We start from the raw sequence: 27,057 nt of genomic DNA, 5'->3' as shown, positions 1-27,057 counted from the left end.
TCGCAAAGCCTTCGGTGATGTAATCTAAAGCCAGACAGAAGCTGCTCACGGGACACAGCCTCAGCAAAGGAATATAGACATTGAGATGAGAGTTGGGAGAACTGGCGCAGAAGGGAAAGAGTTAAAACGGTGGACCTCAACCCTCACAGCGTTGCCAGTGTTGGTTCATCGAGGAACAACGTTGCATCCGGCCGGTTTGGTTTTTGCGGGGTGGTGGATGATTCTGGAGACAAAAGAGATATATACTTTTCGTATCGACACTACTTTAACGTCATATCCATTATATCCATTCCCACTTTCCAACCCTCTTGAAATATCGTTCAAGCTTGCTCGAGCTGAAGCAGAAGATTGCAGACGAACATATTCCAACTCCCAATCAGTGAAAGCTGTGCATTGCGCTTCCATCAGTGTGAGAAAACTGGCAGAGCAGATCAAAGCAAGGCGTACGCATTTACCTCAATATCTACTGCCGGTGTACGCTTCTTCCAGAGGCCCCAGCGACTGATCAAGATCTCATTGAAGGTTCCGGGGTCGTCGTCAAGTTTGGTCACTGGTCAGCGGCTCCCTGGTGCTGCCTTGTCTTTATCTGATCAGCCGAAGAAATTCTCACTCCGAGTCTCTCTGGACTGTTCATCTATCTCGCAAGATATCCGGTCACGGTCAAATATACTTAACAGCCTGAGTATCATACGGAGTTACAGTACCTTACATCCCCCAACACCTCACCAACAAGCCTTTGGCTAGTACCACCAAGCCAACTCCTCCAATATGTCAACAGCAAAAACAAAAACAACAGGCAAACAAAACATCATCCAAGCCACCCCCATCACAGTATCTCTCCACGACCTCGAACGCAACACCATCCCCTTTTCCACGCTCGTGGCCGCATTCGGCCCCGACAGCCTCGGAATCCTAGTCGTCAAAGACCTACCCAGGGAATTCTCCAGGCTCCGAAGCAAAGTACTCGCCGACGCATCTCGACTGGCCGCCCTACCTCCAGAAAAACTGCAGAAACTAACGAACCCGACGGCAAAATATCTAGTCGGCTGGTCGCACGGTGTTGAAACACTTAGACCTGGGGTGGTCGACACCGCGAAGGGAAGTTATTATGTCAATTGTGCGTTTTATCAGGACCAGAACAATCCCTCCTCCTCCTCTTCCACCGACCAAACGACCTCCGAAAAGTTTGCAGAATACACCGCCCCCAACATATGGCCCGACGACCACGACATCCCCGGCTTCCAAAACGACGTTGAGGCCTTAATCACACTCATCATCGACACTGCCGTGCTAGTCGCGCGGGCATGTGACCGGTTCGCCGAAAATCAACATATACCAGGCTACCAGGCTGGCTATCTGGAACGTGTGGTTCGAACTAGCACAACCACAAAAGCGAGGTTGTTGCATTATTTCCCATTAGACCAAAACAACACTCCCGAGGACACCAATTCTGCCTCCGCCTCCACTGATCCCGCTACCGATCCCCCCTCCGATCCCACCGCCGATGATGAAGACACCTCAGTCTCAGATACATGGTGCACCACGCACCTCGACCACGGTTGCCTGACAGGTCTAACATCAGCAATGTTCGTCGACGAATCCCTCTCCAACACCGATCCAGCCGAATCCGAACCGGGAATCATCATCCCCAACGTCGGTCTCGAACTTCCGAGTTCCCCGGACCCTTCTTCGGGACTTTACATTGTTTCGCGGACGGGCCAGATTTGTAAAGTCGCCATCCCGCGTGATTGTCTGGCTTTTCAGACCGGTGAGGCTTTGGAACTCATTACAAAGGGCCAATTCAAGGCTGTTCCGCATTTCGTCAAGGGTGTGGATCCTAACAATATAAAGTCGCATGTCAGCGACAATACCAACACCAACAACGACAGCAACAAGGCAAAACAACGCAAGCCCAAAATCGCTCGGAATACTCTTGCTGTATTCACCCAGCCGAATCTCGACGAGGTGATTGATCCGGAAACAGGGTTGACGTTTGGCGAATTTGCCAGCGGAGTCGTCAAGAGGAACACGGCGGACGGTGCGCGGTCGTAACATTGCAATGATCGACCATTGTATTGAATCGCTGTCCTGAAGCAATTACTAGCGGGCTACGACGACTACTTATCTAGCCTGTACATATATCACTTGAATTTCAACGCGTCAATCAATAATCGTCTTCTCTTGTAGACGCTGACACCAGCACGGCAGTGTAGAGGTGGGCTTGTCCTTATCTGCGCCATTCAACCCGAATCAGGATCAGAATATGATTTATGCCTGTGCCCGTTCCGCCGGGTTAACTAAACCCTGAACATATCAATAGTCCTTCATGCCTGTGGAAGAATGCCATTTGCCATTTGTTGCCATTCCCATTATCATCATTGAGCCGCTGCATGACAGGACCGTCCCTTTTTCACCCGTAACCGAAAACCCAGGATCCAGCACCCACTGCCATGTTCCCATAAACGCCTTGCTGGTGCAATAAATGTGCAGTGCCAATCAAAAGAAATATCACAATGCAGGGCAAAAAAAGAGTCATGCTTTTGTGGAGAGCCGAGGACAGCAGATCATGTTACTGATCTGGAACAGAGTAAGAATCCCGTCCCTTCCCTTCAAAATACTGCCTCCCGGCCGATCCAGGATTGATGCAGGACAAACTGAGAGTTGTAGACATCCCCACGTAGCTGGTGGCAGATTCTATGTTCTGACCAGCAAATTTGCAAGCTTGCTGGTTGTCTGCTCAAGAGTCTGTTCGGCGCCACCCTACCTGGCAAGCTCTGGTCGGCTTCTTCCGACATGGATGGAGTTAGAGCCGACTTCTCCAAGCAGCGGTGTCCTGCTGGGCGGCAGATCACCAATGGTATTGGCAGGAATGCCTTCATAGGCGTCGGATGTCTGGACTGGCGTGGCGAATAGGGTACGTGAGGCAGAAGGCGCCAATTCTGGAGACGGCAATGCTGGATCGACTTGTACAGGTCCTGAACCGTCATCCATCCTGCTTGCATTCGCACCCGCAACTCCAGCTCCCGCTGCTGCCGCTAACTCTGAGACAGCCCTCATGACAGATTCAAGGTTCGCGTCATGACGTTCATAAGCCTCTTGTAGCCATTGTTCCAAGACTTGACTGGTGGCGAACGTTTCCCCTTGCAGCTGCGAGAGCATAATGTCGCGAAAGCACTCATACATTTCACCCGACCTTTGTGGTGACACTCCGGCTCTACCTCGTTGTCGAACCTTGCCCGGCGCTGCCTCTGCTGTCGCTGCTTCTGCATTCAAGACAGCCATGGCGACCTTCTCGGCTTCACCTTGAGTAGAGTCTGAGGAAGGCAACCATTGCTCGAATATAGCCCTTGGTCCAGATCCCACGGGTGCCGCCACAACTTCGGCGGCCGTGGTTGACTTGACTTGTGTCATTGCCTCTTGTTCGTATCTCTCCTTGGCCGCCCGTGTCCCCTCCCACCTACAGAGACCCAATATCTCGTCGTTCGTCAGTTTGAGTTCATCGAAAACGCGGAATAACCTTCTATGCCATGCATATCTGCACATTCGTCGGCGATGGGCTGGGTTGGTGTAGTCAAGTCCAGGGTATTGTGCCTCTAAGTTATCGACGGTTCCATAGTATGTCTGCACTTCTGCTCTCACTTCTCCCACGATGTGCCGGTGTACATGAGCGTAGAATGAAGCTGGGTCGTTTTGCTTTGGTTTGGGAAATGTCCTCTCGTATATCAGGTCTGCAATGGAAGGCTTCTTCATGATGTAGGAGATCTTGACTGTTCAGGCGGGCCGATAGATGGCTTGCTTGTCTCTGGAGAGTCTGGTTCGGACCGGAGAGACAGTAGGCGAAGGAGAAAAGGAGGATGACCTCCGGAAGGAAAGTTGTTCGAGGTGTCCGCTCAATAGCAGCGACAGTGTCTAGCGGGTAGTATCTCGCTCAATGCAACCGTCACTGAGGACATGGAGAAATGGAACGTCACGAAGAGGTTTCTGGGCTTGCAGGGCCGGTTCGGAAGTGAGGTTGGAAGGAAATATAGACGCAGCGCCCTAGAATGGACGCCGGGTAATTGTTAAGATGGACAAGTCGTATTGGAAGTGAATTGAACGTAAGCGAGCTGAGTTGAATAGTATAGGGATGAGATGTTGACGGGTGATTCAGGCGGGCGCAGGGATGCTCTTGATTAACCTTCTGCTAGTAAAGTCAGGTACCGCCGCCCGCTGGCACCGGCACTGGGTTCGCTTCTGACACGAGCGACTACAACTTGAATCACCGAGCGCCGTATTTGGTGATCTTCAGTGAAGAAAAGAGGTTGTCCACGCAGCGGAACGAGTGATGAGGCCTTAAAGAACAACCTCAACCTCAACCGCAGTCTCGTCCGCTTGTCCTGCCTCCCGGTTGCCTCTGCCCGCCCGTCTTTCAAATCAAGCGTGCCACATCAGCGGCAACAATTGGCAAGGCAGGCGGTCGCGTTTGGATGCCAACTGTACGATCGCTTTCTTCACGTCCAGTGGCCTGCAGTGGCCGGTGGTGCAGGACCTTTTGCTGATCCTGCACGCTGTCTGCGGAGGCTTCGGAGGCCAATCATTGGGAAAATATTGAAAGAACTGCTCGGTCCTGGTCCCGAACTATGCGTTGGTTCGCCTTGTGCCAATCGCCCTCGCCAGCGAAATCGGTCCCGACTTTCCCATACGCTTCCCCGGCCATGAGCATTGTTCCAGTCGGTTGGTGAGGATCTTCTCTCAGTGGCTTGAAACTGGCTCGCCAGGCTGGCTTTCCCTGGCCGTGGCCTACGCGTGGAAATCACTGGGGCAGGGCTTCAGCCTTGCCCGAGGGGGCAACTTATGAAGAAAAGCAATTGGGCGTCCTCCGCGATTCAATAGGCCGCGATGTCGACCTTCAATGGCCTTGTGAAGGAGTTCCCCAATATCAGAGTGGACTATTTTCGGACACATCCAGGCAAGCCTCCACCAGCAGCATACTTCCTTAGCCATGTCCATAGTGACCATCTCCTGGGGTTGGAGTCAGTCAAGATGCCTTTCGTCTACTGCTCAGCGACGACACGGCGGATCCTTCTGAAACTGGAGAAATATCCGCATCGCATCAACTTTGCAAAGGGTATCCTTGAGTCTCGAAAACAACATTATCGTCATCTAAAGACGATCTTGAGACCTCTGCCATTGCATGTGAGCACCGAACTCGAACTAGGTCCTAAATCTACTATCAAAGTCACCCTGCTGGACGCAAACCACTGTCCAGGAGCTGTGATGTTCTTGATTGAGGGTGACGGCAAGGCGATCCTTTACACAGGAGACATCAGAGCTGAACCATGGTGGGTGAACTCGATCGTGCAGAACCCAGTGATTTTGCCATATACATGTCGGTTAAAGACACTTGATTGCATCTATCTTGACACAACATTCGCATCCCACGACGAGCCATATCGAGAATTTCCCACAAAGGCAGAAGGCTTGAAGGAGCTTCTGGAGAAGGTCGGCCAATGCTCCCCCGACACTATTTTCTACTTCAGAGCATGGACCTTGGGCTACGAAGACGTCTGGGTGGCCTTGTCCAATTACCTAGACTCGCGAGTCCACGTCGATGACTATCAGCTTCGCATATTTCGTCCCAGCAAGGACTCCGGGGAGGATTCCGTTCATAACGAAGGTGCGGCTCTTACTGGTTTCATGGTGGGAAACCACACGCGCCCTGGATGCTTGTCTTCCGAGATGAACGCTAGGATCCACAGTTGCGAACCAGGCAGCAAATGCCACTCAAACATTAAACGGTTGAGAAACATCAAATGGATCACCCCTATTATATCCAGGCTCCAGGACGGCACCGAAGTTAGGGAACTAGGTGCAGGAGGCGGAGGAGGCGATCTCTATCAAACCTCCGATCTGAGACTGGACGATTTGGCAGCCCTTCAACAGCTGGCCACAATGTGTGCCGATATTACGGACGACGAGGCGGTCTCAAAGATTCTCCGAGACGAGGTCACCAAAGCGCAGAAATCCCAGCGCTTTAACATGATCCTAGAGGGCGTTGATAACTTGCACTCCGACGAAAATCCGATGACGTTGAAGGATTTCCTGGCGTTGTTATCCAAACTGCACAATTCCATGCACACAGGGGCTGGATCATCAGTGCCAGTGAATAAAAAGCGGTATGGGAACGATACCATTCATTTCCCATACTCCCGTCATTCTTCCTATAACGAACTCCGCCATCTTGTTGGAGTGTTTCGCCCCAAAGATGTTTGTCCTTGCACGGTTGAAATGGAATCCTGGTCTGAAGAGCTAAGCATGGAAGCTCTCTTCGGCGACCTCTGCGTGGAAAAGACGTTCTACCACGATCGAGAGACCAGACAACAAGTTGAAGAATGGAGAGAAAGGGAAAGTATAGGTTTGGCCAGTGGCAGGAAGAGGAAACGAGAAGAGGAAGACACCCAAGAAACCGAATCCCAGGACGATGACCATTTGGAGGAATTCTATCAGAGTGCCCGCACGAACGTGGATCGGGCTAGTTGCAGTGGAACAGGGGTGAAGGTGGGATCGGGCGAATCCATACCCAGCAACCCTAAACAAGACGACCTAATCGAAGGTGATGAAGAAAAAGTATATATCACTTTGGATGATGACTCGGAAGACGAATGCGTGTCTCTTTCGGTGTTTGAGAGCATTTCTGGAGAGCAATTGGACCTATTGGCAAGCAGGTCGGCCGTCAGATCAACGAACGAGCTGCATTTGCGGTCGCAGTCTCACGCCGCTGGCGACGCTAAAATGTCCGTCGACGACAAGCTATCTAGAAGGCATGCCAGGCTAGAGGCATATTGGGCCGCAAGACACTGTCTGGTCAGGAATGACAGTAGTCATTGGGATGACTTATCTTTGAGGAGTGCTGGCCACCGTGGCCATGACGAAGAGGAACTGGAGTTATAGCCTGGTTTCATGTATACTGCCATATATAGCATCTTATTAGCATATGTTCTGTACATTGTAAAATATTTATGTACATTGTATATGCCTGACAGCTGGGAGGCCTTTGTGTGGATAAAGTGGAAAAGGAGTGACCCCCGATGTCCCTTACAAACTGGGAGCCTTGTCGGGGACCGGCAGTGGGACGATCGCCAAGAGGAACCGACGTCAGCGACAGTCGTACGCAGCCTGGTCTAGTACCTAGTACAGTACCTCAGGCTTGCTAGCAGCACTAGTGTTAGCGGGATGGCCTCATAGTAATCCTGAGGTGCCCACCACCGGCACTGGCATCGGGCTCAATCATTGACGCACTGCGGCGGCCATGAGCTACAGCTTCAAGCCGAAGCACCAATTGACGCCATTCATTATTGCCAGTGCCGTGGATTAATATCGAGGCCGTCTCACACCTCACGTTCTATCTCTTTCTTCTCTCCCATCCTCTCCCAGTACACCTTTCAGACCGGCCGCCAACATGTTCGCCCGATCAGTGCTGAGGTCCTGCGGACCTCTTCGTCAGGTAGGTCGTCCCGCGATCTTCTTCCGAGTCAAAAAGGACCGGCAACTGTCCTCATTTTGCGATTACCAAGCAAAACCAACCGCTAACTGTCGGCATTGGTATAGAGCATCAGAAGCTACGCGACTGACGCCGCCGCCAAACCGTCATCGTCATCGACGCCATGGATTGTCGCTGCTGCAGCTGCAGCCACCGGCGCCGCCGGCTGGGCGTTCCTGGGCAATAACAAAGTCGCAGCCGACGCCCCCAAGCCGTCCGACGATGCGAAGTACGGAGCCACAAAAGTCGACGAGACATCCAAGGCCTTTACTGGCGGCGACCAGGGATTCATTTCTCTCAAGCTTGCCGAGGTGATTCCGTACAACCACAACACGAAGAGATTCAAGTTTGAACTGCCCGACCCAGAGCAGGTTTCGGGATTGAGCGTTGCATGTGAGTCGCAGCAACCAGAATACACACACTCGACAGATCTGGAGGGTTTGAATGCTGATGTTACTGGTCACCCACAGCTGCCATCATCACCAAGTACCAGCCGCCGAACGCGGAGAAACCCATTATCAGACCATATACTCCTATCAACGATGAAGGTGTGTACATAATGTAGCCTATTCGGGGATTCCAGGCAGGCCACTGACATACAGCAATATAGATGTCAAAGGCTATCTCGAGCTACTTGTCAAAGTCTACCCCAATGGTCCCATGTCCAACCACTTGCACTCCATGGTCCCCGGCCAGAGACTCGAATTCAAGGGCCCTATCCCCAAGTACCCGTGGGCGCCGAACAAACATGACCACATCACTCTGATTGCAGGCGGCACCGGCATCACTCCCATGTTCCAGCTGATTCGGACCATTTTCAAGAACCCCGAGGACAAGACCAAGGTTTCTCTGATTTACGGCAACGTCACCGAAGATGACATTTTGCTCAAGAAGGAGTTGGAGGAGATTGAGAACGAGTTCCCGCAACGGTTCCGCGCCTTTTACACTCTGGACAACCCGCCGCCCAGCTGGCCGTACGGCAAAGGTTTCATCACCAAGGAACTGCTCAAGACTGTCATTCCGGATCCAAAGAGCCCCAACATCAAGATCTTTGTCTGTGGTCCTCCGGGAATGTACAACGCCATCAGCGGCAACAAGAAGAGCCCGCAAGACCAGGGCGAGTTGACCGGCATTCTCAAGGAGCTGGGCTACTCCAAGGACCAGGTGTTTAAATTTTAGACGGATCGGATATTCCGAGAACGAAACATCTGTCGTCTTGTTGGCGAAAAGCTAGACTCCAAGACTGATGGTGCCTGCGATTTCGACCCAGGCATCTAGAGACAAGCAGAGCGACTTGAGAGAGTCCCCGCTCAGAAGACTTCTGTAGAATATAATTGTATATAGACAAGAAGCCAGACCAGATGTGAAAGAAATCAGAAAGAAGCAACATATTTGCGGAACAACCTATATCATGTTTGGCTTATACTGTATTAAGGCATGCTGTGATTGTGTCTCGTGCCCTCTGCCAGTGAGATTGTTGCAAGGTTCAGCCTTGCGGTGCCCAGTCACAACATCTGGGTACCTTGACAGAGACATTGAGCGCTTCAAACTTTGGTACTAGTGCTGGTCACGGTGGTGACCGTCGGCGGCGGTGTAAGCTACAGTACCTAGGTATCTAGACTGCAGAGATGCTGGATTAGAATATCCGCCTTGCGTGCAGTACCTACAGGACCTCTCAATAGTACTGTAGTAAGTGACTACCTATCTAAGTAGGTAGGGCAGTATGGCCAGCTTGGTGCTAGTAGCCTCAGGTCTGCCCTTGTATGCTTCAAACTTAAGTTAGGTACTTAGAAACTTAAGTTGTGAAAAAGAAAACATCAGGAAATAGAAACTCTTCAGGGTTGTGAGGTAGGTATTGGCTAGGGATAGGTGTTGGAGAGATAACAGAAACTTCAACCCTTAAGGAGGGTGAAAAGGTACCTGGGAGGTACGAAATCAAAAGTCCAAAAGGTAGGGTACTTTAGGCTGCAGCGGCATATGGATGGGCTCATCAATCTTGACACAAGGCTGAGAAGCTTGAAGCTCAACTTGAAGTTGGGCTCCCGGGGCCTCCTTAGCCTGGAAAGCCAGACGTCGATAAACAGGAGATACCAGCGTTGCAGTGGCAGATGACACACTGGCAGGTACTGCAAGCCCCAGATGGAAGGGCACCCTAGGCGGAGGGCATGGAGACAGCACCAGCAACGAGGCGAAGGGTATCATCTGGGGAGAGCGACTGCTTCAGTAGCCGTACTGCCACTACCACCTGTGCCACCACTGGCTGTACATTGTACTTTTGGCTGATGGCTGTCACCTACAGTAGGTGGCTGTTGGACGGAATCAAAGCCGCGGGCGAGCAGGTTGAAGCTCAAGCCGTGTTCCAAGCGCAAGGGTGCCGGAGAAGAGCCCAAGGCCTGGGTCCGTCAGTTCCGGAGGACGCTGGGGTTTGAAGGCACCGGCTGCCAGTGCCTTAGGTAAGACAGTCTGGAGGCCAAGGCTTGAGCAGGCACTGTCATCTTAATCACTGCCACGAACTGCAGTGCCTATATCTTGACACTACTGCAGTGCCAGTAGTGGACTCAATTTAGGCTATCCAGGCTGTTCTTTCAGTTGTAGTGGGAGCTCGCTACATGTTCTTGCCCGCTACTAGCGGCTAATGAGGCCGAGCTCTGGTCATCCTGACACAGAAAATGTGCTAAACTTAGGCGGACTGCCGCCCCAAAGGCGCTTCTGCAGTAGGAACGTGGGGCGTGCTGCCAGCAAAGGTGGCTTGCAATCAGTAGGGGTGGTCTGACTGATGGGCTTGCCAGCGTCCAGATGAGCTTTCCAGATCCATTTTTCAAAGGCGTGCAGTCTCTTTTGGCGGCTTGTTGTCGGCGCCTCTTCCGGCGGACCGCCCATCACTGTGCCTCTGGACGTACAGGTAATCTCCTTTCTGCTCCGGTTCGAAGCGCCACCTTGGAGCACAGTCGTTTTGACGCCAGAAGAGGTCTTTTCTCGGGCTTTATTTCCATCAAACAACGATGCTCTACAGCGCACATGCTCGGCAGCTGCGGAACGGAGGCTTCGAACTTCAGTTGTAAAGCCCAGGAGCTTGTCAGACCGCCGAAACTGGACAGAAGCCGGGGATTGCGGGCAGGTATATGTTGGCGGTCGCGTCTCTCTCCAGGACGTGTCAGCTGGGCCGCTAACTGGCTCCTAGATCCCCAGGGAGCACACCATTATTGAGGTATGGACCTAGGTAGGTAGCTAGGTACCTCAGGGATCTGTTCGGCAACTGAGGAAGAACAGGGTAGGGCTTCGGCATCAAGGTCAAGTTTCCAAGCACAAGAATAATGAAAGAGGCTAAACTGGCGTGGGCGTGCACAAGTGCAGGGTAGCTGGCCACACTGGGCAGTCTGGTAATCAAGGCCTGGGAGAAGGAGATCACTGCGTGCAGTGTGTTGATTGCTCCTGGGGCCTGTAGGTGATGGGGAGCTCAGCTGTAGCAGGCTGCTAGGTGCGGACTGGCAAATAGAGCCGGAAGGGTGCAGGAGTTCAGGTCCAATGAAAACTGGATAGGCGCCCCTAGTGCGGCAGTTACAGTGGAGCCGGTAGTGGGAAATCACCACGCAGGGGCGGCAGCACAGGCAAAGCAGTCGGGAGAAAAATAGGTGCGAGCGCCTGTAACAGAAGGAGAAAGAGCCCCAGGAAGTAAGGCAGTGGTGCCTGTTTGATCAGATTCTGCACGGCGCTGCAGCTGGGGAGACACACATGCCTCTGTGTGTGCCTTTTGTCCTCTCCAAGGCCTGTTAGCCCTAAACTTCCGGGTTGATCTGGGAGCGCCCTCCAGCTGCCGCTCGCCCACTTATACCCAGCCCACCCCCCGAACTCCTCTTCAACCTCTTCCGCCCGAAAAATCTTTTCCTCCCCAAAAGCTGAAGTGGTGCGTGTCTTGATTCTTGCCGCACCTCACTGCAGCCAACACCCATCACTCATTCCCTCAGCTTCCCTTGTAGCCAACGCGCCGCGTCCACCTCCAGGCACCTTTTTCAGGTCGAGCCACACTCACCACCAAAACACGGACGCGCACCTAAGCTTCTCTATCTCAATCCACCGCCACAACCCATCTTCCAGGCACACCCCAACCATCACCAACAATGGCCAAGAAGACTGCGGCACCTCAGGACCCTGAGTCGGCCACCACTCAGGTCAACATTGCTGACTTCCAGCGAACCCGCGATTCGGTATGGCTTACCACTGCATCTATCTCCCTTGAAGTTGCTTGTGCTGCTCGTCTGCCCTGTACTTGCTCCACGTTCGCGTGTATCTGTTATGCCTCATCTGAAATGCCACCCCGCGACAAGACTTCGCTTCTCGCAGCCTCGACCAAAACAATCCCCCCTCCATAGCCCGCTCCACCGTTCGTGATCGGATGCGTTCTGCCCCGCGTCTAGGTCCAATTAATATTCAAAATGCCCTGCAAATCTCGGGACACGCGGTTACCCCCAAAGCTTGCTCGCTTTATCAGTCGATGTGATCAAGCCAGCCTCTATGCCATCTGCACTCTGACCTCTGATTTAACGTCACTTGCTCAAACCATCTCGGATACCTGCCATGATCCAGAAACACTCGCTCACACATATAACCAGGTCATTGTCGCCCTCGCCACGCTCCAGTCTTCAGTTCAAGACCTCTCGCGCGCCTATATCCAACATGCCAATACCGTGCTGACGCCCGGCAAACACGGCTTGAACCCTATCGACGCCAACCTCACCAGCATCCTCACTGATTCTGGTCTATTGGGTGGACGACCTGCCGAGGCGGCACCAGCCCCGGTTGAGCCAGAAGGCGATGGCAAGAAGAAGCGGAAGAGGACACCTCATGACCCCAATGCTCCCAAGCGTGCTCTCACCCCGTACTTCCTGTACATGCAAAGTGCCCGTGCCACGATTGCCAAAGAACTTGGTGATCAGGCCAAGCCCAAGGAGGTTGCCGATGAGGGGACTCGCAGATGGACAGAGATGAGCCCGGCTGAGAAGAGTGTATGTTCTGCCGGCGAACGCAACTAGATTGTTGATACTAATATGTCATAGGTCTGGGATGACAAGTACCAGAAGAACCTGGCCGCTTACCGTGTCAAGATGGCTGCATACAAGGCGGGGCAACCAGTTCCCAGCGATGAAGAGGCTGCAGCAATGGTCGAGATGGGCAAGGCCCCAGGACATATTGCTGGCCTTGACGCCGAGGGCGAGACGGAAGAAGAAGAGGTTGCTGCGGCTGAAACGTCACCAGAGCCATCCCCAGAGCCCGTCAAGGAGCCCAGCCCACCCAAGTCTAAGCGTCGCAAGACCAAAGATGCCACTCCCAGCAAACCGACTCCCGCTAAGACTGAGGCCAAGTCGCCAGAGAAGAAGACGAAGAAGACAGCCAAGAAGGAAGCGCCGTCTGCTCCCGCGTCGTCCGCTAAGAGCGAGAAGACGAGAAAAGGGAAGAAATGAGCGCTGGCACAACGGTCACGGCTGTATGTCTCTAGGTTGCCGACATCATTGGGACAGTTCGGGTTGGGCTTGGTTTTGGCATGGGTTTTACAGGTGACCATCACTCATGGGGAACACATTGGCCATGGGTTCTAATGAAGGCGTTCGGGATGGTTCTTTGAGAGACACACCTACACGATCTGCGTATGCCCTTCGATCCAGGCAAGTAGGTTATTCGATGCAGCAATGGAGCCCAGTTTGCTTACGCAGATGAGGTGCCTGCATATGTCCTTTCGGTTTGGTCGGTGTTGATATCCGTATGCAAAAAGTCTGTTCATGACCAAACTGTTCGTCTTCAACTACGTAGGTACTTGCTCGTCAGGAGGTATCAGTAGTTTATACAAGGATCATCAATCTACAGCCATTGACAGTAAACACGGACGCGTCTCCCACCCCAGGCGATGAGGTTGCCATTTCTCATCGCATCGGATACGCGAGCGTCATACCGTGTGCCACACGTCCAAAAAATACTGTACTGTCTCTGTTTCGGGCCGCGTCGGCCCAGGGAAGAGAATTGAACCGGGTTTCAAGTTGTCTATCATATATGCGTTGTCACTCCCCTTCGAGTCTACAATAAATGTTGTAGATCACAGTGCTGCCTCGTGTCCACCCCACCGGCACTAACAACTGACTTCTTCCTTTGCCCCGCACCCAATGCTTGTCTTTGATAAGCGAATGGGATAATGAAATGGGATCGACTGTGGAGAGATAACAGAAAGATAAAGATTCAAAGATAAACAATTCTCCAGGTTTCAACAGTTGATAGAGTAAGTAGGTACTTTTGACCATATCCATATCTACCCCGTTGTGCGACGTCGAGCCCCGACTCCATTTCTGTTTATCTTTGTCTATCTAAATGTTGGGCCGGATGTCAATATGCATCTCGTTCCTAAAGAGGTACGCGGCCAGCAACGATAAAAGGAATACTAGTACAGTTGCTGACTACGCAGTGTAGCTCGATAAGCTCGTCACGTCTCAGCTGGGCTTTCTGGCCCAGCGAAGGCTGGCTCGAGGCGTCAAGTTGAATCATGCCGAAGCATGTGTATGTGGTTACCTATCAATGTAGTACGCGCATTGAATGAGACGACAAATGAACTGATGCTTGTGTCATGTCAGGCCTTGATCGCCAACAATTTGCAAGAGGTACTACTGCCTCAGCCTAACCAGCAGAGTGTTACTTTGATACGGCAGCATCGGCGGCTAATATTTTATACAGCTCATTCGCGATGGCAATCATTCAGTGGCCGACCTCATGTCCATTGGCAAGACCATGCTTGGTCGGCGGCATGTGCTTCCGTCGGTGGTCGCGACCTTGACGGAGATCCAAGTTGAAGGGACTTTCAAGACCGGCACCTACGTCGTGACTGTGCATCATCCGATCAGCTCCGACGACGGCGACCTGGAAAAGGCCCTGTACGGGAGCTTCCTACCGGTGCCGTCGAAAGAGGCCTTTGCCTTGCCGGATCCCGCCGAGTACGACAACAAGAAGATGCCCGGTGCGGTCATCCCGGTCAAAGAGGGCAAGATAGTGTTGAACGAAGGGAGAAAACGAATCCGGCTGAAAGTGACCAGCAAAGGCGACAGACCGATCCAGGTACTACTACTACCCCCAACGGGGGTTCCACTTCTTTGTCTTGTGAGTATGCTAACGCCTAGATTGCTTTTGGGGTTTGTGATAGATCGGATCTCACTACCATTTCATCGAAACCAATCCACAGCTTGAATTTGACCGAGCCAAGGCATATGGATTTCGGCTGGACATCCCAGCAGGGACATCAGTCCGATTCGAGCCAGGCGACACCAAGACGGTCAATCTGGTCGAGATTTCCGGGCACAAGGTGATCCGGGGCGGCAACAACCTAGCTTCTGGAGTGGTGGACGTGTCACGAATCGAGTCGATCATCGAGAAGCTGCAACAAGCGGGATTTGCACATGTCCCCGATCCAGCAGGCGACATGGGCCACATCGACGCGGCGACCATGACTCGAAGCGACTACGTGAGCATGTTCGGCCCGACGACCGGCGACCTCGTGAAACTAGGCAACACGGACCTCTGGATCCGCGTGGAAAGGGACACGACGACGTACGGAGAAGAATGCAAATTCGGAGGCGGCAAGACTCTCCGCGAAGGAATGGGCCAGGCATCAGGCCGACCCGACACCGAGGTTCTCGACACAGTAATCACAAACGCCCTCATTGTGGACTGGACGGGGATCTACAAGGCCGACATTGGAATCAAACAGGGAATAATCACGGGCATCGGCAAGGCAGGCAACCCAGACGTGATGGACGGGGTGTCCGCTGGCATGATAGTCGGCAGCGGAACGGACGTGGTCGCGGCCGAGGGCAGCATTATCACAGCGGGCGGATTGGACTCACACATCCACCTGATCTGTCCGCAACAGGCATACGAGTCTGTCGCCTCCGGGATCACAACATTCCTAGGCGGCGGGACGGGGCCATCAGCAGGAACAAACGCAACAACCTGCACTCCAGGCCAGACGCACATGAAACAAATGCTACAAGCGGTCGACGCACTGCCAATCAACTATGGAATCACAGGCAAAGGCAACGACAGTTCACCCACAGCGCTCCGCGAATCCTGCGAGGCCGGGGCATGCGGACTCAAACTCCACGAGGACTGGGGCAGCACGCCCGCAGCCATCGACACCTGTTTAAGTGTGTGCGACGAATACGATGTGCAATGCTTAATCCATACCGACACGCTCAACGAGTCCGGGTTCGTCGAGTCGTCCATCGGCGCCTTCAAAGGGCGGACCATCCACACATACCACACCGAGGGCGCGGGCGGCGGCCACGCACCGGACATCATATCGGTGGTTGAACACCCCAACGTTCTACCGTCGTCGACAAACCCAACCCGTCCGTACACGCGCAACACGCTCGACGAACACCTCGACATGTTAATGGTCTGTCACCACCTGTCGAAAAACATCCCCGAGGACGTGGCGTTTGCAGAATCACGCATCCGCGCAGAAACTATTGCCGCCGAAGACGTCCTGCATGACTTGGGCGCGATCAGCATGATGTCCTCTGACAGTCAGGCCATGGGTCGCTGTGGCGAAGTCATCCTCCGGACCTGGAACACCGCGCACAAGAACAAGGTCCAGCGTGGTCCGCTGCCGGAAGATAAAAATACCGGAGCTGACAATTTCCGCGTCAAGCGCTATGTCAGCAAATATACAATCAACCCGGCCATTGCGCAGGGCATGTCCCATATTATTGGGTCTGTCGAGGTTGGCAAACTCGCTGATTTGGTTCTGTGGAAGCCGAGCAATTTTGGCACGAAGCCCAGTTTGGTTATCAAGAGCGGTATGATTAGTTATGCTATGATGGTAAGTGAACACAAACATAGCACTTTTGTCTTGGGCCGGGGGCGGGAGAGGGAGGTGTTGAGTTCGTTGTTTTTCGTCTGGATTAACTGACCTCTTTTTTCTACGTTCAGGGCGACCCCAACGGCTCCATCCCAACCATCCAACCCATCATCTCACGGCCCATGTTCGGCCCCCTCGTGCCCTCGACATCCATCACTTTCGTGTCGCAGGCCTCAATCAAATCCGGTGTGGCCAAATCTTACAACCTCCGCAAACGAGTTGAAGCCGTCAAAAACTGTCGGGGCCTTACGAAGCGTGATATGAAATTTAATGATGTTATGCCGAGCATGAAAGTCGATCCGGAGCGGTATACTGTCCATGCCGACGGTCAACATTGTACTGCCGAGCCGGCGGATGAGGTTGCGTTGGGACAGGGCTATTTTGTTTTCTAGATTGGATTCCGAAAGATAACTATTGGTACGAGGCTACTGAGCCATGTCGTCGCCATATCATGTCATCTGAGAATGAATCTGAACAAAGCAATACAAACCAAACCAGACTATTACCAAACAAACCAGAGGTATTCTTTTTGTGTGCTGACGGGCAATGCAATCCGATCCGTTCAATCTGATCCGAGTCCTGCTTTGTTCTTCTCTCTGCTCTGTTCCGGTTCTGGTACAGTAGGTTATGTTGTAGTGTGGCATCCTCGCATCTTGTTGGCCTGCGTCGCTGTCCCGTTGCCTCGTAAAGGACTTTATATGTGCTCTGCTCTCTATGGTATACTACTGGTTCCAGTTTGGTACGCTATCTTGCTTACATTAGGTACTTTCATTGTAGGCGAAAGCAAAAGCAAAGGCAAAAATGATCTGTCCTCGGGCAGGGCGTGAAGAGGTTTTGAATAGTACTAGAAGAGCTGGCGAAAGCGGCCGTGGATAGATTGATGAATTGAGCATTGACTATGTTATGTAGGTACAGTACAGTGCCTGCTCCAAGTACAAACCTGCGAGGGCTAGTGTCTGGTTGGTTGCTATTCTATTTCATCGAGTCGCGTGTCGTGTTCGTGGAAGTGAGTTGTAGTAGTGTCGTAGGTACAGGCCTCCGCAAACCCTGATCCCGAAAACGAAACAAATCAAAATCAAAACCAAAACCCAAATCCAAATCCAAACTCCAGATGCGATGATTATTTGGAGCTCAAGCTCTGAGCTCCGAGCTCAAACACAAGCCAGTCTGCTAGTAATATGCACCAATCGACGTCGACGTCGTGCATCCTGCCAAAGACGTGGTCTAGCATTTTCGTTTTCATCTTCATGTCATGATCGTCGTTTTATCTCTTGTCTCGTCAGTCGTATCATTTTGCGTAGTGCGTATTTCTGTTTCATATCTTCTTTCTTCAAGAGCAGGCCGCCAATGTGGAAGTGTAAGCATCAATCCAACGCTTGGTTACACAAAAACTCTGGCTGCTTGTCCGTCAAACCATGGTTGCGACACCACCACGGCCAGATGCATGACTCCTTTGCCGGTCAAGGGAACTCATAGGCTCGCCACTGGGGGTGGGATACCTTCTTCCATGTACCCCTGACAAGGTTGCCATTCTGGAAGGTATGGCGCTCGGTGCTGGTTGCCGTCTCTGTGCAGAACTCCTATCGCGTTCTGATGAGCGGCGGTGTCGATGGTCGGTCCCACTCCCGCTACTGCTTTCCCTTGTCAACGGCTCGAAGTTGGCCTGGTCGGGATATCGTATGGATGGTGCTGCGCGCGGATCCGGTTGAGCGTTCGCTTGTACTGGGGTTCCAGGAGCGGATACGGTTGGATCACTATCCCACACAGGTTCGCGCCATTGCGGAGCACTGCCACCTCGATAGGGCGGCTGCTGCATGTGTAATGGAGGATTGACGGTACGAGGTGGGTAGTACTCGGGCCGCAAGGGTTGCGGAGGTGGAGGGCCCGGTGCGCGATAACTCGCATCAGACGAATGACGGCGTTTGTGCGACCTCATAAATGAGGGCATCCACAACGATGACCGACGGGGTTTGGGGTCTTCGTCGGATGCACGGTGGCGATGGTCTTTTTGAGATGTCTCTGAGCTGGCTTCGCTGCCGCTGTCTTCATCCACTGTCGAAGGGGTACGCGCTGGTGAGCGATAATGTGTGTTATTATATCCTGAGGACCGTCGCCGTGATCTGTCCGTAGACCCTCCGCCTCTGATCCCGCTTGGGGGACTGTTGCCGGAGCTTCCGTGAAAGTGACTTGGTGGTGGTCCTGATGTTGTATGTGATCGTTCCCGAGTCGGCTGCGAAGGCGGCCTTTGGGCGGAATGACTTCGCGTCTTGCGTGCTTCCGGCCCATTTCGCGGATCCCAATGCGAATATCTCTCGCCAGATGGAGGAGATGGGAAGTCTGGGACGCTGCTCCGGCGGTGATATGAATCCGCTAGGCGAGTTTGATCTGCTCGAGTGTTGTTTGGGGCGAGCCGAGAGGGTCCTCCCATATGTCCATTCGAGAAATAGCCGTCCCTTCGTTCATAAGCATCCGGGTGTGGAGATTGATATGGTGAGTTCTTGAGTCGTTGCATGTAATGTTTCTGGTTCAATTTGCCAGTTACCATCCTGTGCCATTCTTCCATTGCCTCGTCCGGTCTACTGGGAAAGACCTCCTTCGGAATGTATTTTGGGAATATGCCGCCATTGGGCATTGGAACATTCCATATCTGTACTGCTTTCTGTATAAACTCGACATTCTCTTCCGGGCACAAAAGGATCTGGATCGTCTGCCAACGGGCAAATCCTTTCGGAGTCAGGCATGGGATCCTTGGTGTCTCGAAGGGGCTAGCGGTCGGTTGAAGACTGTGGAAACACCCGAGCGTCTGATACATGAACGATACAGCGAGGTCGGAAGGCTTGAGGAAGAGGGAATCGTAGTTGCCGCCTACAGCTCTGTAGAATGCAGCGAGACGTTGTGGAGAGAGTTCGTTGTCAGAACCTGGCTCGAGAGTGGACTATTGGACATGTCAACAAGACTTCGAGACTACGCGACCAGTTTCTGTCGCACTCACAATGATCTTCGCAAGTCCTAGACATAATTCTTCAAGCTGTTGAGTTGCAGTCTTGTCTGGATTGATAAGGTATCTCCAAAAGCCAGAGCCGGCCGTCTGGTTGGTATCCATCTCGTGGTGGTGTGTTTACTGCGCAAGTGCCGTTGCCGCTAGAGGCGGTCACAGCATCGATTATGGGGTTATTCGTGCCTGTCGTCGCTCTCATGGTTAGGACGGGAGGATAGTAAAGGAACAATGAAGCCGGCATGAGATCACAGAGGGAGAGACGAGACTGGCGGACAAGCGAGAGCGTGGGCAGAAGCAAGTCGACAGTGGATTACCGGCTCACATGGTCGATGTGGCCCTGCGGAATGAGACTGGATAGACTGGCAGATGGGACAGACTGGAGAGACAGGACTGGCGACTGACTGTTGCCAGTGGTGATTTGATATTGTGACCGGGGTTGAGAGGGTCGAGAGTAGAGACGGGAAACACAGCGCAGTCCGCAACAAGAAGCCCGGCGTTTGGCGTTTGTTCACCGCTTTCTTGTACAACCCCCGCGATGTGATACCGCCTTTTCGTGGAGGATCTCGAGCTCTCTCTCTCTTGTTACACCAACCCCCCGTGGCCGACATCTGCCAGTGCCAGTACCTGCCGCTGTGTCCCCTACTTATACTCTATTCATGGCTACACGGACACATCAAACTCAATTGGACTGCGTTTACCATGGCGCAGCGGGTGGTGTTTCTGCCTGTCGTGCCCAATCCATCAAATAAATCCCGTGTGGGAGACATCAACTGACTGGTGGGCTTCCACTGTATTTCCACTCCATTCGAGCTGTCAATGGTCATCCTTATCCTGTCACGTTCCAGCGGACCCTTCCACCCGCCTTGGAGCCTGCGCTACTCCAGACGCCATCGTTTTCGACCAGGTCCAGGGTCCACCGCAAGACTCACCTGCCTGGGGGCCACTCCCCGTCGGTCTAGCAAGCCCATCGGTGCCTGAACTCCAAACCGAATGGTCCTACCTCCAATTGTTATTGAGCGAGAAATAGCAGGACCTGAAGATGAGCAAGCCGAACATGACGCCTTCTACGCCACTCTCGTCGGCGTGGATGTACCCCGTGCCGCTTTGAGATATGATATTCGGTAATCAGATCATTGATTATCGGGCCTTTTCTATCTCTTGAGGCGACCTGTAGCCCGATAGACGGTGTTGCTACGATCCAGCCCCAGCTCATTGAGCGGTCTTCGGCTCCCCCACCCAACGGAGAAATTTCACGATGTGGTTGCGGCCTTGCCCTTTGGTCATGACCTCTGTGTGCAATGCGCCAGGCACGACCTTTCGCTCCACAGTAATACCTTGTTTATGACAAACCTCCTCGAGAATGGCTGCCTGTCCTGCAGGCACAATCTCATCATCCCCAGCCTCCAGGATCAAGATGCTCAGATCTGGCTTGGCCTTTGCAATTTCATGAAGCGCAGTCTGGCTGTCCCACCTGGACAGGAGGAATGGAGACAAGTATCGATAAGGGAGGAATTTTTGAGGATACAACGCTATCAGCATTGCCTTGAGGTCGACAAATGGAGTCTCCAGCACCACTCCCGCGATGCGACTGAGACTTCCATCACTCTTTCTCGACAAGTTAGCCAAGCCAATTGTTGCGGCACCTGCTCCGATAGACTGGCCCCAGACAACAACCTTCGTTTTGTCAGGCTCATATCTATGGAAGATCCAATCGAGGGCAGCTTCCACGTCGAGCTCAATGCCAGTTTGGGATGGACTCCCTTTCGACTTCCAGTATCCACGATAGGACAAAGCAACAATAGTATACTGCCTGTCACTAGACTCCGAGTCGTGAGCAGACTTCAATACCCTCGAAAGATATGGAAGCCGTGGAGGCAACGAAGAAGCATTCCTAGACTGCATTTAGTGAAGGCCTGACAGTCATCAAGCTCGACGTACCCTTGGAGATATAGCACAACAACGTGTTCCTTTACTGGTACATTGGCCTTGGAGTCGATGGTACCTTCCAGGAGCGTGAGTGCAGTGCCGTCAACGGCTCGAAGATCGTGTTCCGTCCAGGTTACTGGCTGACACTGTCTAGCATATTCGCTGACGGTCTCAGACCTTGAAAATGGTGGAACAGACGGCATGTAAATGATCTTGTTCTGGAACAACACCATCATCATGCACTTATACGTCCACAGCGTCACAAGGAGACCCGCAAATACAGTAGGCGGCAACAATACTGCTGGGATAGATTCCAAGCCAAAGTCACGTTTTTGAGCCACCCCGAGAGGTGTCAGCCTTTGCACAGCATTCCGCCATTTTGTGAGTGGCTGTATGGCGGTGCCGACCGGGGAGCGAACAGGGCTACACAATAGCTGTCTGCGGAAACATTTCATTGACGCTGGAATTGGAAGACAAGTGAAGGTATGAATGCTGAAGAACTTGGAAGTCCAAAGGAGTGAACAAGTGAAGGTATGAATGCTGAAGAACTTGGAAGTCCAAAGGAGTGAACAAGTGAACGAGATGGTCGCCACTTGAAGCCAGAAACGGAAATTCATTCTTCCGCCCCGCCAATGAGACCCTTAGTAAGCACAGCCTTGTCCCATTCACTCCTTTTCCATGAATTCACCACTGCACATGCATACACACATACAACAGACTTGGACGATCGGCTGGACCATACTGCCCGTATCTTCACCGCCAGGGACAACATCAGCAGAAAATGATACCTTACTTCGCGCTTAGTTTACCGTCAATGAACAGCAGATTCGATCACCGTCAGTTAACCGTCATTGAACAGCAGATTCGATCTCCCGTCAGTTAACCGTCATTGCATTCTTTCTTACCTCGTACTTGTCGTTCAACTGCTGTTGCGACAGTCTTAAATCGGTCTCCTTGCAAGCATGAACGTCCGACCCGGTGACTACTTCTCTCTTCCAACCTTCTCCCCCTCTCCCTCTTTTTCTACTCGACCTCTCCCTCTTCTTCATACTGTACTGTCTTGAAGACACTGCTTGTCTACTCCCCTTAATGCTTTTTGCATCTACCCTGTCTATCGAGGCCTCTCAGCTTTTCCTCTGTCGCACACGCTCAGCAGAAGAGAAAGCAAGACAGTCCGTCCACCCACTTCAGGCTTGTCGCTATCCTCTCTTACCTTCCATCCTTCATTCACCTTGTATTCTCTCCCAGTATCGAACTTGTTATCGATCCCACGATAACCACCAGTTTCATTCCTTCTCATACAGAGACATACTCTCTATTGACCTCACAACCACCAACCGCGAACCGTGCTACTCTTCTTCTTACTCCACATCCTTGTTGGTCTCCCACAGCAACAATGCCTCCTTACTCGACATCGTTCACATCTCGTGGTGAGGACGACGGAGAATGGGGAACCAACCCTGACTTCGGCAGGATCCCATCTGGACCCAGAGACCAGCAGTTCCATAACAATGTGGTTCGATCTCGACCGGACACCAGATCGGGCCAAGGAGAAGAAGAGGCGACCCGTGGACAAAATCCTTTCACCTACGACTTGTGGAGAAAAGAGAGGTACGAGCGTGAGATGTGTAACTCGCTGCTCGCATCCAGAATTCGCCCCGGTCCGAAAGACACTCAAGAGACTCGGATCGAATCCCAGGATACTGAAGACCAGCAGTCATTGGCCGACATCCCTTCTTTTGTCCCAGAGCAAGACGATCCCAACAATCGACTCCCGCATCTCGAGAGAGTCTCGGCACCGTCTGGCGGCTCCAAGGATGGCGAATCCTCTCAAAAGAAAAACCACGAGGAAACCCACGAGGAAACCCTTGAAAAAAGCCACAAGAAAAACCACGAGAAAAATCATGAGAAAAACCATGAGCAGCAAACCTCAAATCCGCCAGAAGCTGTTGTCTCCAATCCCCCTCCTTCAACCAGAGCAGCCATTGCAACAGGCTGTAGATGCCCTATCGACCTCGAGTGCGAAGCGAGGGATGACCATCTCCTGGACTGCCGGACCCTTGTCATGGAGTGGAAGCAATGGAAGGAGAAGCACGCGAGGGAAAATATTTCAGTGTAAGTCCAACTATTCATTTTTTTGTTCCCTCTGGAGACCCTCGCCTCCGCTCCCTTTATTTGTGCAGTCACACTTTTGATTGCCACGGCACTTACCTTTGTTGTTGTTTGCTTCTATTCCTTTGTCGTAGGAGACAGGCGTTTCTGGAAAACTGAGGGAGTGTATCTCAAATCATCTGTCTCTAGCGCTCACTCCTGTCAGTCTCAACCAAGTACTAACCATAAAATATATTTAGACCACCGATTGATGTTCCTCCAGAACAAGAACCCTTCGCCACTGCTGCCGAGGTCTCTAGCATCATCGAGCTGCTTGATGATGTTCAACAGCAACAGCGCATGTCTGTGCCTTTGCGGGATACCTTTGGCAAAATTGAGGAATGGATCCGCAGGATGAAAAGCAACTCTGTGACCGAGGCAATTCTTGCTGCGTGCCCAGTGGTTGAACACCTCAGCAAATTCCTCTCCTTTGGAAACCGCCTCGTTCTTCGACAGAAGGAGATGCCGCAGCATATGATTGAGGATCTGACCATCATTCAACGTAAATGGTCATCCGGTGACTTGTCAGTTCTGGCGCGTCGAGGACTACGACTGGGCCGTGGCGGACAATACTCGGTCGATCCAGCATGGAGACTGGCCCGAACTGACAACTATCTCGGCCATGGCTATCTTGTCAACGGCCAAACTTGGCACTATCGTGCCGAAATGAATCGAGATGGCGCACATGGCCCCAACGTTGGAGGTATCGCAGGAACAGCGAAAGAAGGCGCGCGGAGCATTGTCATGGGCTCACACGATGCAGCCAAAAATGAATACGCCGATGTCGATAATGGAAACGAAATCTGGTATATGGGAACTGCGTTGCCGAGACAAGAAGGGGACAATGAAGCAACCAACCTTAAAGATGAACCGGACAATCGCCGCCGCCAGCGGGTCACCAGAAATTCCAAGGGCCAAGGTCCGACGGTGCCTACCCAAGCCCTCATCACGTCCTACAGAACACGCAACCCAGTTCGAGTGTTTCGCTCATTCCGACTTGCAGAGACCGTGCCGATGCGTCCGCCTCGGGGGTTTCGATATGACGGGCTCTATGAAGTCGTAGACTTCGAGCTGTGCAAGATCGAGAGGCAAATCTACCGGTTCAAACTGGTTAGATTGCAGACTGGACAGGGCCCCCTGCGAGAGAGCTTGCCGCCGCCGGCACCTGAAAGACGCGAGCGGAAGAGAAAAAGAGAAGCATAGTCACGAACGAGATGACTCTTCTGGCTGTCACCACCACCATTCCTGCTGTCACTGTCACTGTTGCTGTTGCTGGAACAGGTTGAGAAAACGCTAACAGCGGGCTTGGGAGTGAGTTCGAGAACAGCACTGATTTTGATGTCACCACCAAAAATCCGGGGTATGAGCTTCAACAACGACACCACATGCAACAACCAACCCAACAGGCTGGAGGGACGGAGAGCTTGTTTTGACCATAACGGAATTTCCCACGAGAGAGGAGGCCTGAAGTGGGCTGCAAGAACGAGCCGACGCCGTACGGTCGCTTCCGGGGCGCTTCCGGGGGCGTATGCGCAACATCTGGCTGATCATGGCGACAAATGGCTATCGGTGGAGCCAATCCGGAGGCCATTGATCCAATGGACATGAACTATCGCGAACCAAAAGTTAGAGAATGAGAATCCATCATTGACAATCATGGGACATTGTAAACACAAACTTCGGCAGCGAAACGTAGGTATAGGCAGTAGTTGCAGCTGCAGCTCTGGGCCGAAAGAACCCCTTCCTAAGGCTTTTCTGAGATCCGACCGAGCTCGTATTCTTGACAAACACTCAGTGTAGCATTTTTACCAAGATTTTATTTAGTTCATGGTGTCATTGCTACATTCTGCCTGACATGCCCCATCTTAGCGCTCCTACTATGGTAGGAGCTTAGATCCGGGGACCTCCGCAGTCATTTGAGGCTCGCAGTGGAAAGAATTGGAAATATTTCCCGGTTGGATAGTCGTCGACGTGGAGACAGACGCCGTTTTCTAATAAAATAGTCCGAGGACTTCAAGTTGTTTCAATGCTTCGATATCGTTTTAGCTTTCAGCACTGTAAACATCTATTCGGTGGAAGATAATACGTACCCAGGCTCCTGGCAGCTGGGCCGTTACATCACATCGCATCATCGACCTTACAACCCTACCTAAGGTAGGTAGCAAAGACAACGCTCCGCGGGGAGAACACTTTTTGGCTCTTACACGAGCTGGTCAGACGGCCAACAAAAGCAACGTAGTAGTCTCATCAAGAATCATGGCGACCGAGAAGCCAACGTGCCGCTGGGGAATAGTATGTGAGTCGACATGAACCAACCCACCCAACAACTAATCTGGAGCTTTCAACTAACTGTGATTGATTCCGTCCAGCAACCGGGCTGATATCGTCCTGGTTTGTGGAAGACCTACAGCTCGAGCGACGAGACGCCAAAGCCAACCACATCATCCAATGCATTGGGTCGTCATCGCTTGAAAAAGGACAGGCGTTCGTAGCCAAGCACTGTCCCAAGATCAGGCCGACCATCTACACATCATACGACGGAGTATACACGGACCCGGACGTCGACTGCGTGTACATCGGGACACCGCACTCGTTCCACAAACAGAACTGTCTCGACGCCATCGCCGCGGGCAAGAACGTGCTCTGCGAGAAGCCGTTCGCGATCAACGCGCGCGAAGCAAAGGAAGTGCTGGACGCCGCCAGACAAAAAGGCGTTTATGTCCACGAGGCCATGTGGCTTCGACACCGACCACTCGTGTTTCATCTGAGGAAACTGCTGTACGAAGACAGAGCGATCGGCGACGTGTTTCGCATGAGGTCCGACTTTGCCATGTTCATGGATATCCCTAACTTGCCAGATACGTCACGGTACAAGGACCTCGCGCTGGGTGCTGGATCGTTGCTCGATATCGGTATCTATTCCCTGACATGGGGAATTTTGACACTAGATCAGGACACGCCATCCCGGAGTGAGGATCCCAAGATCCTTGCCGCGCAAACCCACGAAGACGGTATCGAGGTGACTTCGAGTGTGATTCTGCAGTATCCTGCATCCGGACGACAGGGGATAATCAGTTCTACGACAATGTCGAATGCCGTCTCTGATCTCGTCTGTCGTGTCCAGGGTACTGAGGGGTATATCGATGTCGAGGGCTCGGCGCCATCTCACCCTGCTTCCTTTACTGTGTACAAGAAACAAAAGGGTGCCGCTGCTGATGCCTTGGCTGAAGTCACGAGGTATGATTACTCGGAGTCGGCGCGGGGGTTTATTTACGAGGCAGATGATACTGCGCTTGACCTGGCTGCGGGACGGAAAGAGAGTCCTATCATGCCGTGGAAGGAAACGATTCGAGTCATGGAGATTCTTGATGAAATCCGCCGGCAGGGCGGGACCAGATATCCTCAGGATGGAGAGTAGTCATATGCATAACTATAGTCGGTCGCATCTGCTCTGACGCAAAATATATGTATCCTTTCGAAAAGCATTCTTTCGTCGTCCCAGCCTGGCGACGGTACGGTTAAAGCATCGCAGCCTCGTCACGTGTATTGATTGCAGCCTTGCCGATGTTT

At 52.5% G+C, this 27,057-nt stretch overlaps 10 protein-coding genes across 13 annotated transcripts; 7 read left to right on the top strand and 3 right to left on the bottom strand.

The window, feature by feature from the left end:
* The first annotated feature begins 290 nt into the window (after positions 1–290).
* On the top strand, positions 291–2,363 carry HMPREF1120_06624 (uncharacterized protein). Its single transcript, XM_009160832.1, has one exon. The coding sequence runs from the start codon at positions 769–771 to the stop codon at positions 2,050–2,052; it is 1,284 nt and encodes a 427-aa protein (XP_009159080.1). The 5' UTR covers positions 291–768; the 3' UTR covers positions 2,053–2,363.
* Positions 2,364–2,760: 397 nt separating this feature from the next.
* Positions 2,761–3,750, bottom strand: HMPREF1120_06623 (uncharacterized protein; the record flags this gene model as incomplete). The annotated part of the gene is made up of 1 exon (XM_009160831.1): positions 2,761–3,750. The coding sequence occupies one exon, from the start codon at positions 3,748–3,750 to the stop codon at positions 2,761–2,763; it is 990 nt and encodes a 329-aa protein (XP_009159079.1).
* A 215-nt stretch (positions 3,751–3,965) lies between these two features.
* Positions 3,966–7,042, top strand: HMPREF1120_06622 (DNA cross-link repair 1C protein). Its single transcript, XM_009160830.1, has 2 exons — positions 3,966–4,097; positions 4,151–7,042. Exon 2 carries the CDS (start codon positions 4,879–4,881, stop codon positions 6,928–6,930), a length of 2,052 nt encoding a protein of 683 aa, XP_009159078.1. The 5' UTR covers positions 3,966–4,097; positions 4,151–4,878; the 3' UTR covers positions 6,931–7,042.
* Positions 7,043–7,187: 145 nt separating this feature from the next.
* Positions 7,188–9,177, top strand: HMPREF1120_06621 (NADH-cytochrome b5 reductase 2). The gene is made up of 4 exons (XM_009160829.1): positions 7,188–7,483; positions 7,588–7,912; positions 7,990–8,067; positions 8,130–9,177. Exons 1-4 carry the CDS (start codon positions 7,439–7,441, stop codon positions 8,696–8,698), a joined length of 1,017 nt encoding a protein of 338 aa, XP_009159077.1. The 5' UTR covers positions 7,188–7,438; the 3' UTR covers positions 8,699–9,177.
* Positions 9,178–10,294: 1,117 nt separating this feature from the next.
* On the top strand, positions 10,295–13,576 carry HMPREF1120_06620 (uncharacterized protein). Its single transcript, XM_009160828.1, has 5 exons — positions 10,295–10,650; positions 10,701–10,739; positions 10,790–11,724; positions 12,130–12,522; positions 12,574–13,576. The coding sequence occupies exons 3-5, from the start codon at positions 11,638–11,640 to the stop codon at positions 12,976–12,978; spliced, it is 885 nt and encodes a 294-aa protein (XP_009159076.1). The 5' UTR covers positions 10,295–10,650; positions 10,701–10,739; positions 10,790–11,637; the 3' UTR covers positions 12,979–13,576.
* Positions 13,577–13,761: 185 nt separating this feature from the next.
* On the top strand, positions 13,762–16,988 carry HMPREF1120_06619 (urease). The gene is made up of 6 exons (XM_009160827.1): positions 13,762–13,914; positions 13,973–14,059; positions 14,134–14,160; positions 14,234–14,611; positions 14,697–16,373; positions 16,484–16,988. Exons 1-6 carry the CDS (start codon positions 13,894–13,896, stop codon positions 16,802–16,804), a joined length of 2,511 nt encoding a protein of 836 aa, XP_009159075.1. The 5' UTR covers positions 13,762–13,893; the 3' UTR covers positions 16,805–16,988.
* An 894-nt stretch (positions 16,989–17,882) lies between these two features.
* On the bottom strand, positions 17,883–19,515 carry HMPREF1120_06618 (uncharacterized protein; the record flags this gene model as incomplete). Its single annotated transcript, XM_009160826.1, has 3 exons — positions 17,883–17,992; positions 18,045–19,347; positions 19,405–19,515. The coding sequence occupies 3 exons, from the start codon at positions 19,513–19,515 to the stop codon at positions 17,883–17,885; spliced, it is 1,524 nt and encodes a 507-aa protein (XP_009159074.1).
* Positions 19,516–19,924: 409 nt separating this feature from the next.
* HMPREF1120_06616 (E3 ubiquitin-protein ligase UHRF1) lies at positions 19,925–25,141 on the top strand. Of its 4 annotated transcripts, none has more exons than XM_009160822.1 (4): positions 19,925–21,423; positions 21,491–21,819; positions 21,868–23,451; positions 23,688–25,141. In XM_009160822.1, exons 3-4 carry the CDS (start codon positions 22,733–22,735, stop codon positions 24,688–24,690), a joined length of 1,722 nt encoding a protein of 573 aa, XP_009159070.1. In that variant the 5' UTR covers positions 19,925–21,423; positions 21,491–21,819; positions 21,868–22,732; the 3' UTR covers positions 24,691–25,141. The 4 variants fall into 4 exon arrangements, with proteins under 4 accessions (XP_009159070.1, XP_009159072.1, XP_009159071.1 ...); XM_009160824.1 differs by having other exon boundaries at positions 19,925–21,819; positions 21,868–21,980; positions 22,199–23,451; XM_009160823.1 differs by having other exon boundaries at positions 19,925–21,819; positions 21,868–21,980; positions 22,196–23,451.
* HMPREF1120_06617 (uncharacterized protein) lies at positions 20,620–21,572 on the bottom strand (the record flags this gene model as incomplete). The annotated part of the gene is made up of 2 exons (XM_009160825.1): positions 20,620–21,301; positions 21,349–21,572. 2 exons carry the CDS (start codon positions 21,570–21,572, stop codon positions 20,620–20,622), a joined length of 906 nt encoding a protein of 301 aa, XP_009159073.1.
* A 226-nt stretch (positions 25,142–25,367) lies between the features above and the next one.
* Positions 25,368–27,024, top strand: HMPREF1120_06615 (dimeric dihydrodiol dehydrogenase). Its single transcript, XM_009160820.1, has 2 exons — positions 25,368–25,783; positions 25,857–27,024. The coding sequence occupies exons 1-2, from the start codon at positions 25,744–25,746 to the stop codon at positions 26,903–26,905; spliced, it is 1,089 nt and encodes a 362-aa protein (XP_009159068.1). The 5' UTR covers positions 25,368–25,743; the 3' UTR covers positions 26,906–27,024.
* The last annotated feature ends 33 nt before the right edge of the window (positions 27,025–27,057 follow it).

Source organism: Exophiala dermatitidis (assembly GCF_000230625.1).
Source record: "Exophiala dermatitidis NIH/UT8656 unplaced genomic scaffold supercont1.5, whole genome shotgun sequence".
Lineage (NCBI taxonomy): Eukaryota > Fungi > Ascomycota > Eurotiomycetes > Chaetothyriales > Herpotrichiellaceae > Exophiala > Exophiala dermatitidis.
The sequence above is the reverse complement of the archived record's forward strand: the minus strand, read 5'-3'. Positions and strand labels throughout refer to the sequence as shown.